We start from the raw sequence: 12232 nt of genomic DNA, 5'->3' as shown, positions 1-12232 counted from the left end.
CTAATTTCCACTGAAAATAGCATTTTTGAAAAATGGGACCTGTTTCTCTCCAATTGTATCAATGTCAGAGTGGTAGCATCTGGACATCCACTTATAGTTGGTAAAGACAGGACAAAATAAATGGACAACAGGAAAAATTGAGAGCTTGTAGGATCTGTGTATCACACAGGTGTAATAGGATGTCCCAGCATTTTAGAGGCCTGATCCTCCTTTGACTACCAGAGGCAGATACCAAACCTGAAATGAACCATATGATACTGGATTTGACTTTATCAAAGTCTTTAATTTTCAGACCCAGAAGGAGTGAAGCTGAGCAGGATCTGTGTGTCTCCTTGCTGTTGCTATGGGGCTGTTGTAATCAGAGACTATAGAAAGGATACATGAATAATCTACTTAGGTGTCCAGTGTTCCTGGTGATATTTTATCCTTTCCAGGTCACGCTGTGTGTTCTGTCCAAGATAAGCTGGCAGGTACCCATTCTCAAATGATGTTGTTGGAACGAAAAGATGTGGCAGTCTGAAATGCACATGAAGGAGCTGGTTTAGGCAAAGAATTTGTTTTTGAAATATTCAAGCAAGAGTGCCCAAAGCTATATGATTGGTTTCTGTGAAACCTCTAGGAGTTCAGCACCCTTTAAACCAAGCTATGTACTTATTTAATGTGAAGTGCATAATTTTGGCAGCCAAATTTATTTTTGCCTGCAGATTGTTTTAATTAATGCTAGTAGGTCATTCTGACTAAAGAAGGAAGAGTACAATTGCTTTCATCTTAATCTCTCACTCTTTAATTAGAGATTGGCCTGAAACCAAGCCGGGAGCCCACGCATCTTCACACCCACACATACCGGGGCAAAGTCATCACTGAATTACACACTGTGTTCATCTATCTGTCTATCTGTACACAATACATGCAGTGATGGCTGTGACACTTGTGAAGTTGCTCTGAGTTTCCAAAGATGTAAAACTTGTTCCCATGCCTCTGACAAAAGTTTAGGTCATGGGTTCAAAATCCAAGTTCAAATTCCAAGACCAGTATCTACAGATATAGTCCATTGCCCAGTCCACAAGATCAGAACTGAATCCAGATTTGATCAGGTCTTAAACTGAGCCTTAGATCAGGACCAAGTATCACACCAATGTGAATGACAGCAGTGGTAGGGCACCTGGTGAAATCATGTCTACTGAGCAGCTAAACAGCAAATGAGTAATGCACCAGTTAGAGAGAAATGAGAGAGAAGGATCATAAAGGTATCTGGGCTTACAAAAGAGGAAGAAGACCAGGTGCTCAGACAGGGAGCCCAGAGAGGTTGTGAATTCTCCATCTTTCAAAACTTCCAAAATACAACAGGAACCCCCGAGCAGCGTTATCTAACTTAGCGGGTAGCCCTGCTAGGTGAGCTCCCAGGGTATCTCCAACCCACGTCTTCCAATGACTCTAGGAGAATGAGGGCAGGAGCAGGAGACCACACCTGGCAGTGTCACATGGAATTGCCATTGTACTTCTGTTGCCTGAAGTAACACAAAGGACTTCATCTCATTGTCACATATGATTCTCCACCAATTCCCTATATTCACATTGGATTCTGTTTACTTTTCAGTATCTTCTCTGCTATTTGCTGGCTTGGGGAGTTTTGTTGCCTTCAGTGAACCTAAGATGTTAACCAGGGAGCTGGAAGACAGGATCAAATGTCTGTTTTCCCAATTCAGTAAGCCAAATAGTGAGTCCACACTCAGCTCAGGACATGGACAGGGCTCGGGGAGGATGCTTCAATGGGGAGTATCAGGGTTACCCAAAACCCAGTGCTGGCCATGAGGAAACATTTCCTTCACAGGTCTGGCCCAGACATCATGTGTGGAGTTAGGTCTCCTGGTGCTGTCAGCTGGTTAAGATACAGACATACATGTGGAGTAAAGGGTCCCTGTCTGTGCTATCTCTTGATACTAATTTGCTAGTATAGACATATCTTTGCTCTTTGTTTCACTATACATATTAATTATACATGTTTATATGTAATAAATATGCAATACATAAATCTAATAATTCCCCATATCATTAGCTTTCCTGCCTGTTCACATATTTCTCTCCCCTCCAGCTTGTAAGACACAAAATGGTGTCAGGTACCCCTGACCAAGCTCCACGCCAGCGCAGGTAGCATCCTGGGCAGTGCTGGCTGCTCTCCCAGCCTGGGCTGGATGCTGGAACCACGGCTGGCTGCAGCCACTGCTTGGGGCATCTCCCCATGCTCATGGCATCTGATTAATTGTGATCCCTATAATTTTCTCTTTTTATGATGAGTAATTATAATCCTGGGTTTTGTTACATCCCCCCTGTTTTATAAAGACCATAATAAGGAATATTTTCTTCTCTTGCCCTGCCTATTTAGAGTGCAAATTTTGGGCAAGGGGCAGAGAACTATCCCGGTTCTTTGCGTCTGGTAGTCATCAAGGTGGTGCATGTAACACTGAATAAGCTCAGTGGACTCCCTGCCTTTCTCCTTATCCGTATTTGTTCATTTTCACCTGAATTGTAATAGGATCAGCGTATGAGTTTTAGAAGTTGTCTGACATCACCAATCCTCTCCGTGCACCTGCCTGCTGGCTGATTAGATTACAGCTTTTTTCCACTCTGCTGCTTAGTGCACAATAATAGGCGTTTCATCATCCCATTACACTAGAACATAAGAAGAGCTACTCTGGGTCAGATCAAAGATTCAACCATCCTAATCCCAAAACTGAGCACTCCTAAACACTTAAGGAGAGAGCAGAAGGAACAGTGTGAGTATACAGCATTGCGGCAGAATGGTTGTTCCTTTGTAGACATTTCTGTGTTCTAGAAACTGGCCACTGATGGATTTCATAAGGCAGAGGATGCAGAGGGTTGCTGTTTTTAACAGCCCCGATGGCTCCAGCCTTCCTAGGGAGCATGGGGAACCTGCAGCATCAAGTCCCACAGTGCCACTGGGCAACATAACCTGCCAACAAACCACTTCCCATCTGCACACAGTGTTCAGACCAGTCACCATTATCCATGCAATATCCCACTGCATGGTTAGCACAATATCCCATCATCCTAAAAAAAAAAAAAAAAAAGACCACTTAAGCCTTTGTGAGGCTGGCTCGATGACTAGCATGCTAACCTAGAGAACCTGCCTCAAGGATTCACTCAGGAGCAGACTTTCTCAGACAAGTTACACTGCTCCACAGAAGAAACAGCTCTGCCTTCTCTTGCCAGTGGTCATGACAGAAAAAGCATTAAAAAGAGCAGGCAGTGGGAGCTTCATTGCTTGGGAGTCTCGGCCCCAGATTGGCAGGGACCTGTGTGGGGACGGGGCAGGGAGCAGCGCACACACACACACTCCGAGAGCAATAAGCTTTTCCAACAGCACACAATGTACTCTGTGCTAGCAGGAGTTTGCTTAACTGTGCAGAACCTTCAAGCCTGGGATCTTCTAAATAAATGCCAAATTTATCAGTATCTAAAGCAGAACATGCCACCTACCCTTCCCCGACCCCATAAAGCAGTGTCATCATTGAATTCAGAGAGCATCAGTTGTTTCTTTAAGGGTTAAAAAAAATAATCCACAGCCACTGCCAAGAAGAGACAGAACTAATCGGGCAGCAAAGAGTCCAAGCCAGACAGAGACGTAAAGCTACATCAATCATCAAAACGGGCCGCAACGAGAGCGTATACATACAGAGAAGAAAGAAAGCGAGAGGGCGTTTTGTTTGGGTAGCTAATGTTCTCTGGACGAGGAGAGAGAAATTCTCCTTGGGGTTTTTAATGCCACTCTAAATATTTACAGTGAGATCCTGGCCAGCTGGTGAGGCAGCGATGGAGGGGAGGGCACGTTCTCCCCAGTGCTGTCCTCCAGCCCGTGCCCTGGTCGAGAAGAGGGAAGCGGCTGCATGTTGCCATGTGCACCCTGACAGTGACCCATCAAGGAAAACCCTTCTTGTGCTCCTTCCCTTTGCCTTCCTCGCCTCGCTTGGCCGGGCACAGACACAGGCTATTCATGGAAGGGAGATACCACAGCCTCCAGGAAGGTACATCAGGCGTACTCCAGCCCATTCCTGACACAGGGCTGGGCCTTGAGGGTTCAGCTGGCCTTCAGGCACATTACCATGTTGCTAGGCTGGCTGACAAAGTCCCTGGGAGAGGCCACGTATGGCACGGCCTGTCATGCAAAGCTGCTGTTTTTAGAGGACAGGGCTGCCCCCATCCCCACGGTCTCTGCTGGGACACAGTGCGGAGGCAGGAGCCCACGGAGGGCTGCGGAGGCTAACGCCATGCAGGGGTTGACACAAGGGCACAGAGGCTCCCAGAGATTTTTGTTCATCTGCCTCTCAGTGACCAGATGCAGACATGACTCACCAGTGAGCCTTGGCTTTGAGAACATGAGAAGAAGTTGTGCTTTAACCTCATATTTCCCTCTAGCTGCAGCGCTTAGGAGCGATGTTTTGGATCCAGTCCCATCCCAAAACAAAGGCAGGAACTGCAGCATTGACAAGGGGCCCGGGTCAGTCACCCACCGGGCAGCCAGTGCCATTTTTCCTGAAATGCCCAGAATATTGGCAGGGAGCTGGGACACATCACACAGGACCTGATGGAGATCCTGGGCCTTCTGTGGGGCCAGTCGGGGATGTGGAGGATCAACTGAGCACAAAGTGCTCAGTTGATTCAACTGATTCCTTGGGAATGGATTTAGGCTCATCATCTCAGATACCTGCATGGAAATGTCAAACAGACACCTACACATGACCAAGGCAGCTGAGCACTTACAGCCTGTGGAGGAGATTTAGTCAGAGGTGCCTGGAGGACGATTCACCCGCCCAAACACAGGTCACCAACATTCTTGTTGGTCATCTGGATCACTCCATAGCTGTAATGACCAGGCCTCAGAAGCTGCAAGGGGAGCTCAGACACTTTGTTCACTTGCAGACAGCTGCAGTTAAAGGCCCAAATGAGGTGTCTGCAGTGGGGAGCCATGTGTCACCCTGGGACCTGCTACCTCAGCTTGTTGCCCTCAGTTCAGCAAACCACTCCACTTTTCCCACCCATAATGCTCGCCTTCATCAAGGCACCAGCAATGTTTCTTTGCTAAAAGTTTCAGAGAGCTGAAGTCCTTACAGAAAAAGCCACAACCTGTTATTTTCTGTATTAAGTATCAAGGGGCATAAATTGCTCCAGGAGAGAACTTCTATCTCTGTTTCTCCCTGCCCACCCTAGGTGCCCTGGGTATGGAGTCCCTGTGCACCAACATCTCCCACCCACCCACCAGCTCTGACCACAACGGGCAGGTGCTCCCCAGGCCTGTCCATAAGGTGGAGACACGATCCGCCACACCAGGAGCCCTGGAGGCCCTTCTTTCTCCATGAAAATACGTGACAGTGCATCACCTAGCGCAAGGCATTGCAGACTGTTTACAGGCTTCTCGAGTTCCCAGGCACTTTAGGACAGGGTCCTGTTGCTGTTTCCAAACGGACAGCCAGGACTTTTATAAGTGAACTTTCCTCTCCGTGTCTATTTATTATATGTAAACATTTGCCAGAAAAACACCACTTGGGCATGCTCAGTACCGGCCAGGTCATTGCAAAAGGCAACGGCGGCGTCACATGTGATAACAGTGAGAAGCCCATATGTGCCTATTCTTAGCCCTGGAATGTATACAATGCCCCACCGCCTTGCGCTCCTGCACAAAGCTCCCGAAAGCGGCAAAAGTGACTTCAGAATAAACACGTCCAGAAATCACCCTCTATGAATCACTTACCTACTGAAAGAAACGTCCTGTGGGTTTATAGTTTTTATCCAGGCTCTAGCTATGGAAAATCTCAGCAGAGAATAAGCGACAGAGAGTAAGTGCATGCAGGGAAGGACAACGGAAGGTAAACGTTTCTACCGTACGATTTCACTGCAGATTGAGCAGTTAGTCATGAAATACTCATCAGATTGTTCTGCCTGGCAGTTAATTTAGTCATTGTGTGCCTGATTAACATAAAAAAAAAAAAAAAAAAAAAAAAACACAGCTAAGCAGAGTTAACAAATAACTGTTTTAATGCAGATTCCCAGTCTCTAGGGTTTAGTTTGCCCTGCTGCAGAGTTCAGCTCTGCCAGATTTACATTCTTTGGGAATGACTAACTCTAGGCGAAAGAGGCGCAAGTTACTAAACTGCTAATACTTTAAAACAGTGAATAAATGTCTAAGCACATTTATTCAATGTGATTAAAATGAACAACCCAGTTGCTTCAGCAGTTCAGCTTTCATCCCAAATCAGCAAGATAACTTCAGTGCTTTTGCTTCTTGCCAGGGACGCAGGCGATGCTGACCCCAGAGTTGCAACCTATGTGACAAATTTATAAAAATTTTAAAGGGTCTTAGTGACCTTTTAGCCTCTTTATTATTTTCCCACTGCACCTAACCCATGTTCCATTTTTATGCATAACAGCAAATGAATATTTAGAGCAACATCAAAGTCCTGATTTGTTCCCTCGGAGCTGGATATTCCAATAAAAGCTGCTAAGAATTTGTTTTTTCTGCCAAGTCCAGAATTCATCTCTCTCTTACTTTGCTATGGAGGAGGGATCTGCTGAGGAGTTCCTCTTCAAAGACCAGGACTTCTCCTCCGAACTGCTGAGGCAGCTGAATGCTCTGCGGCAGAGCAGGATGCTGACTGATGTTACTCTCTGCTCTGGGGGCTTTGAAGTCCCCTGCCACCGAAATGTGCTGGCTTCCAGCAGCCCATACTTCAAGGCAATGTTCTGTAACAACTTCAAAGAGAGTCACCAGGCTAAAGTCATCCTGAAGGGCATTGATGCTGAGATTTTGGACCAGATTATCCTTTACATTTACACAGGGGAGATTCTCATATCTGCCGAGAATGTCTTGTGCCTCTTGGAGACGGCGTCCATGCTGCAGTACGCCAAGCTGTTTGAGGCCTGCTCTGCCTACCTCCAAGACAAGCTGACTCCTGACAACTGTTTGAGCATGATCAGACTGTCAAAAATCTTGAGCTGCCAAAGCCTGAATAAGAAAGCCAAGGCTATGGCTTTGAAATGCTTTCCTGAGGTGGCCTCTTCTGAGGACCTGAAGGACCTCTGTCCTTTGGAGCTCCTTGATTACCTTGGGGACGATGACCTCTGCGGGGAGGAGGAGCAGGTCTTTGAGACACTGATGGTCTGGATCCGGCATGACCTCCAGGCAAGACAAGGCTACATCCAAGACTTGTTCAAGAAGGTCCGGCTTCAGTATGTCCACCCAACTTTCCTCTTCCATTTCATCGCCAATGACTCCCTTGTTCAGTCTTCTCCCACTTGCAGGAGCATTCTCGAATCGGCCTGGAGACAGATGTTTTCCTTGTACAGCACCAACGCACCCGACATCAAGCCCATGGTGCATGTTCCTCGCAGGTACTCCAACCAAGAGTTTCTCATCATCATTGGTGGCAGGAAGGACAACAAGCAGACCACAAGGGATGTCCTGCTCTACGATGACAAGACCAGCCAATGGCTAAGCCTGGCCAAACTTCCTGTGCGCCTCTACAAACCCTCTGCAGTGAGCTTACACAGCAATATTTATGTGCTTGGAGGGATGCCTGTTAGCAATAAGAAAAGCCCGGTCAGTGATAATATTTACATTTACTCCCTCAAACTCAATCAGTGGAGGTTGGTTGAGCCCATGTTAATTCCACGTTACTCCCACAGAAGCTTGGCATATAAAAATTATATTTTATCATTTGGCGGAATTGGTGAAAACCAAGAAATCCTGAATTCCGTGGAAAGATACGACAGCATCTACAACACCTGCGAGAGCATGGCAAACATGCCTGTTGCTGTCCTTCACCCTGCTGTTGCTGCTAAAGACCAGAGGGTCTACCTTTTTGGGGGAGAAGACATTATGCAAAACCCTGTTCGGCTTATCCAGGTAACAGTCAGTCTTGCTTGTCAGAGGCAGTTTCATCTAAAGTATTCAGTGGTTCATCACCTTGATGAGGGAATCAAACCCTCAAAAAAACTTTATTGTGAGTTGCAGCAACATGCAAGATGAGTTGACACATTGCTTTCAGGGAAGTCTTGTCTGTAAAAAGAGTTGCAATTCTTTCATTCTCCCCCTTGAATGTTTTTCAGGCACAAGCCCTGAGACCCTTCCTCAGGTGCCAGCTCTGTGCAGGCGAGTTCCTCCCCACAGAGGTCCTGGGAGTTCCCGTGGGTGCTGCTACAGCAGGCTACAACCGACCTCCATGCCTATCTCCATGCTTATAACCATCTCACTAAAATCAGTGCTTGCTGTTTGGCCAGCGAGCAGCTGAGCCGGGGTCTTAGCTGTGCACCTGCTCCCTCGCAATGACAGCAAAGATGCCAGTTTGAGATCATTAGAGCAATTAGACTCTCACTCATCAAAGGGCCAGAGCTTAAACTGACAGTTATTTCACATAAACAGTTGTGTTAAAAGCGTGGGTCCTGCCACATGTTGCTGGATCTCTGCCTGCTTTCAGTGGTTAAAGTATATTAGAAGGGAAAAAAGACATGAAATCCTTCCTTATCTGATTTGAAGCTTTAGTGATGCAATGTTACTTTCTCCTTGAGTGTTTTTCAGTGGTTTAGGTAGTTTAACTAAGAAGCATCATTAGCAGCCAAGATGGCAACCAGCACACGAGCAATATTTATTTACAAATGATAACTCTACTTATTTATCAGGGGCAAGGAAATGTGTTTTTCAATGTGGGGAGATGTCCTGGAGATATCTGCAGTATTCAGAAACGGGTGGCATGACATAGAAGTTGGTGTCACCCACGTACAGATGACTGAGTGATTGTCATCTGGCAGCAGCTCTTTTTCTCACAAAAATTGATGACTTAGATATCATTCTAAGTCCTATCAGCAAGTCTCTTTGCTAATCTGATCACATACCAGCCACCAACACAAATACAGCTGCAGGGCAAACACGGGGGCCGCCAGCAGAGCTAGGTGAAGTTGTGGTTGGTTTGCCCAGGAAATGGGGAAGGCTAAGGTATGACTACATCGAGTAATTGGAAAATGAAAGGAAGCAACCTGCATTTTGGGAGAGTGTTAGCCAAGAGTTACAGCAATTTGATGGCCAGAAGAAGACTTGCACTGGAGAAGCTTGCTTATGACAGAAACTCTCTGCCTTAGCATGTGTGCTAGCATCTCCTGAGTGGACAAGCCTGGAGAACCAGAACACTTTCCAAGGGGACATACTAGAAGAAAAGAGTGGGTAAATTCTCAAATTTCCAGCAGTTTGAGCCAGTGGATTGTATTCATTAAGACAAAATAAAAACCATAAGTTCCTCTGTAATTACAATTCACAGTCAAAACAAAAACAAAAACAAACAAACAAACAAAAAAAAACATAAACAGCTGTGTGTATCTTTATTTATTTGTCAGGTTTACCATGTCTCCAGGAATACATGGTTTCGGATGGAGACCAGAGTGGTGAAGAATGTCTGTGCACCAGCTGCTGTGATTGGAGACCAGATTATCATTGTAGGAGGTAAGGACTCCGTTTCACCCTCCCTGCTGCTTGACCGTGCCCAGATCCTGCAAGATTTCACACCCTTCCTGCTCAGGATGCTCCCTGCTCCGGCCAGGGATGGTCAGAGCTGCAGCCAGCTATGCTGGCAGTGAGAAGCGTTGATGCCAAGCATGGCTGTCACACTGCAGTGGTGAATGTTGTGTGTGGGCTGTGCTCCCCATAACAGCTTGTGGCGCCTGGGAGGAGTATGAGGAGTATGCACCTCTCAGGGGGTCTCAAGGCAGTGGCAGTGGCAGTGGGGACAAGCTCTCCACAGGACACCTGCTCACTCTGGGTAGCAAAATTTCAGTGGGGAAAACTGGGGGAAAAACTGGGGAAAATTTACTCTTTTTGCAGAGAAATGAAGAAACAAAAAGCCATGGGGGCCCTGCTCCTCCCCTGCTGACTCACAGCCTGGTCCCCCATGACAGCCCTTCTTGGAAGGGTAGAGATTACAGTTACCACAAGGTCAAGGATGGCTTGTTGGGGTGGGGGGGGCTACAGGGCTTCTCCTGAGGGTGATGGTGAAATGGCCCAAGAGGGGCATGAAACACGTAAAAAGGAGAAAATTCTCGGTGTCTCACTCAACTCAGAGACCAACCTCTGCCCATGGCACTTGGACAGATCAGATCTTGGTACTTTGGCACTTCATAGTCCTTCATGCAACTTCCCTGATCACAGGCTGGCAAGAGGAAGCATGTGTTAGGTTATTTAAGGGAGAATGAAACACAGAGATGCTTTAGCAGAGCAGAAGAGCAAACCCAAATCACACAGGGCCTAAATGCAGTATGTTCCCCCTGCACAAGGCCGCTGCTACCCTGTGCAATGAGAGGAGGGGAGAGATGGGTCAAAAGGTCCCAGACTATCAAGATCCTGTGTGGCAGATTACCCTGATCTCAGACCACAGTGCCCAAAATACAGTATTTTCATCTCTTTTATCTTCAAATACTTTTATCTGAAGGGCCTATACTGGCCAAGTGATGATTTCAGGTTAGGGAAAGTGGCTTCAAGGCCTGCACAACATGGCCCAAAGCAGTTTGCTTGCCATGGGCAGTGTTGACTATTTGCAGGGATACATAGACTACCTACGGCTGGATAACGGTGAACCCGTACCTCTCAGCGATGTGAGGCTAAACCACCCCTCAGTGGAAGAGCCATCCATTGGGCTGCTGGCATGGTGGCCAGCACAGAAGTGGCACAGAGGGCAAGGGTGTGGAGTGAGCAGTGGTGGGACTGTGCTGTTTTGTACCTACCTTCACCGTGTACACAGCTACAACTCCAACCCAACAAGGCATTGTCCTTTCTGGCTTCCCACATCATTGGTTTCTGTATTTCTGAGTGAGGCTCTAGTAGCCTTTGGGGTAAAAACAATTACTTTGTGACTTCTGAAGGTGCACGTGGAAAACTGCAAGCTCCAACTGTATTTGAGAAATTATGTGCCTGACCTGATTTTGGTGTGCTCATCAAGCCTTAGCTGCCAAGGTGATAGGAGACAGGGTGAGGACAAACAGGAAGGGAAGACAGGCAGGCAGGCAGTCTTGTGACACATCATCACTTCCCTGCTTAGATAGCTTAATTCTGCCAAATTATGTACCAGTATAAACTGAGACATAAACCCTAATCCCCATCTGTCTCTTCCACCTCTGGTTTTACATTTAGGGTACACCCGGAGAATAATTGCTTATGATACAAAAAGCAACAAGTTTGTTAAATGTGCAGACATGAAGGACAGGCGAATGCATCACGGGGCCACTGTCATCAAGAACAAGCTGTATGTCACGGGAGGACGGTGTCTCACTGTGGACAACATCATCGAAGACTCAGATTCCTTGGACTGTTATGACCTAGAGACGGACACATGGACAACGAAGGGAAAACTGCCACACAAACTCTTTGACCACGGGTGCCTTACACTCCAGTGTGTCCCCTGTTCTAACCTTCTCTAAATGACTTTTGGTACATCCCAGGACATTTCTGGTGTTTTCCTTCCCAGAAAAGGACCCACCTTGCTCTGCACAGAGCACATGGGGAATCCTCATGGAGTCCCACAAACTCCTGTTCTTGAAGGTACCAGTGGGGCTGGTCGTTCCCCAAATGCTCTGCCACAAAGGTCACAAGCTTCATGCTTATACCATAGTCATCTGACCAGTATTGCATGTGGTGCTGCTGAAGTCCAGCCGCAAGGCCTTACCCAGCAGCTCAGCAGAAAACCAAAAAATACTGGGTAAGAACCCAGAGCGGGATTTGGTCTTGTGAAGACTTTTAAACGAAAGGTGAATAGGAGTGCTGATACCTCCAGAGAAAGTGAGATCTGGGCAACCTGCATTTATGTTAGCATGTGAAGAAGCAGAACTACTCAGCTGCATGGCATGGCCCTTTGCTGCTCAGTGCTGACCAAGCTTTCCATTTGCAGTGGCAGGAGCGTTTGGAATAGGAAGCCCCAAGCCCTGATTGTGTAGCCAGCCCAGCAGCATCTATCTGTATTAGCTACAGTAATCATCTCATAAGACAGAATTTTAATGACACCAAATTAGAAATTAGAAAAAGGCTGATGCTTTGATCTGAATGCTCATATTGCAAGAAAAACATTTTATTTTCTCGAGCTACCTCTGTTTCATGGTGCAGTAAAAAATTGTGTTTCAATTGCCTGCTCTCCAAAGGAGCAGGAGAAGGGATAATGGAAATAAAGATTGTCTGTGTCTTCTT

General features: G+C 46.7%; 1 protein-coding gene and 1 long non-coding RNA gene across 3 annotated transcripts in view; one reads left to right on the top strand and one right to left on the bottom strand.

Annotated features, from left to right (window-relative positions):
* Positions 1–6678, bottom strand: part of LOC118162811 — a 13385-nt gene extending 6707 nt beyond the window's left edge. The window contains exon 1 of the long non-coding RNA XR_004748643.1: positions 6563–6678. This is a non-coding gene — a long non-coding RNA (uncharacterized LOC118162811). The remainder of the gene's footprint in view (positions 1–6562) is intronic.
* On the top strand, positions 5535–12232 carry KLHL38 (kelch like family member 38). Of its 2 annotated transcripts, none has more exons than XM_035319235.1 (4): positions 5535–5852; positions 6444–7918; positions 9400–9505; positions 11186–12232. In XM_035319235.1, exons 2-4 carry the CDS (start codon positions 6569–6571, stop codon positions 11470–11472), a joined length of 1743 nt encoding a protein of 580 aa, XP_035175126.1. In that variant the 5' UTR covers positions 5535–5852; positions 6444–6568; the 3' UTR covers positions 11473–12232. The 2 variants fall into 2 exon arrangements, with proteins under 2 accessions (XP_035175126.1, XP_035175125.1); XM_035319234.1 differs by having other exon boundaries at positions 5536–5882.

The sequence above is a fragment of the Oxyura jamaicensis genome, chromosome 2 (genome assembly GCF_011077185.1).
Source record: "Oxyura jamaicensis isolate SHBP4307 breed ruddy duck chromosome 2, BPBGC_Ojam_1.0, whole genome shotgun sequence".
Taxonomy (NCBI): Eukaryota; Metazoa; Chordata; class Aves; order Anseriformes; family Anatidae; genus Oxyura; species Oxyura jamaicensis.
This window is presented reverse-complemented; position numbering and strand designations above follow the sequence as displayed.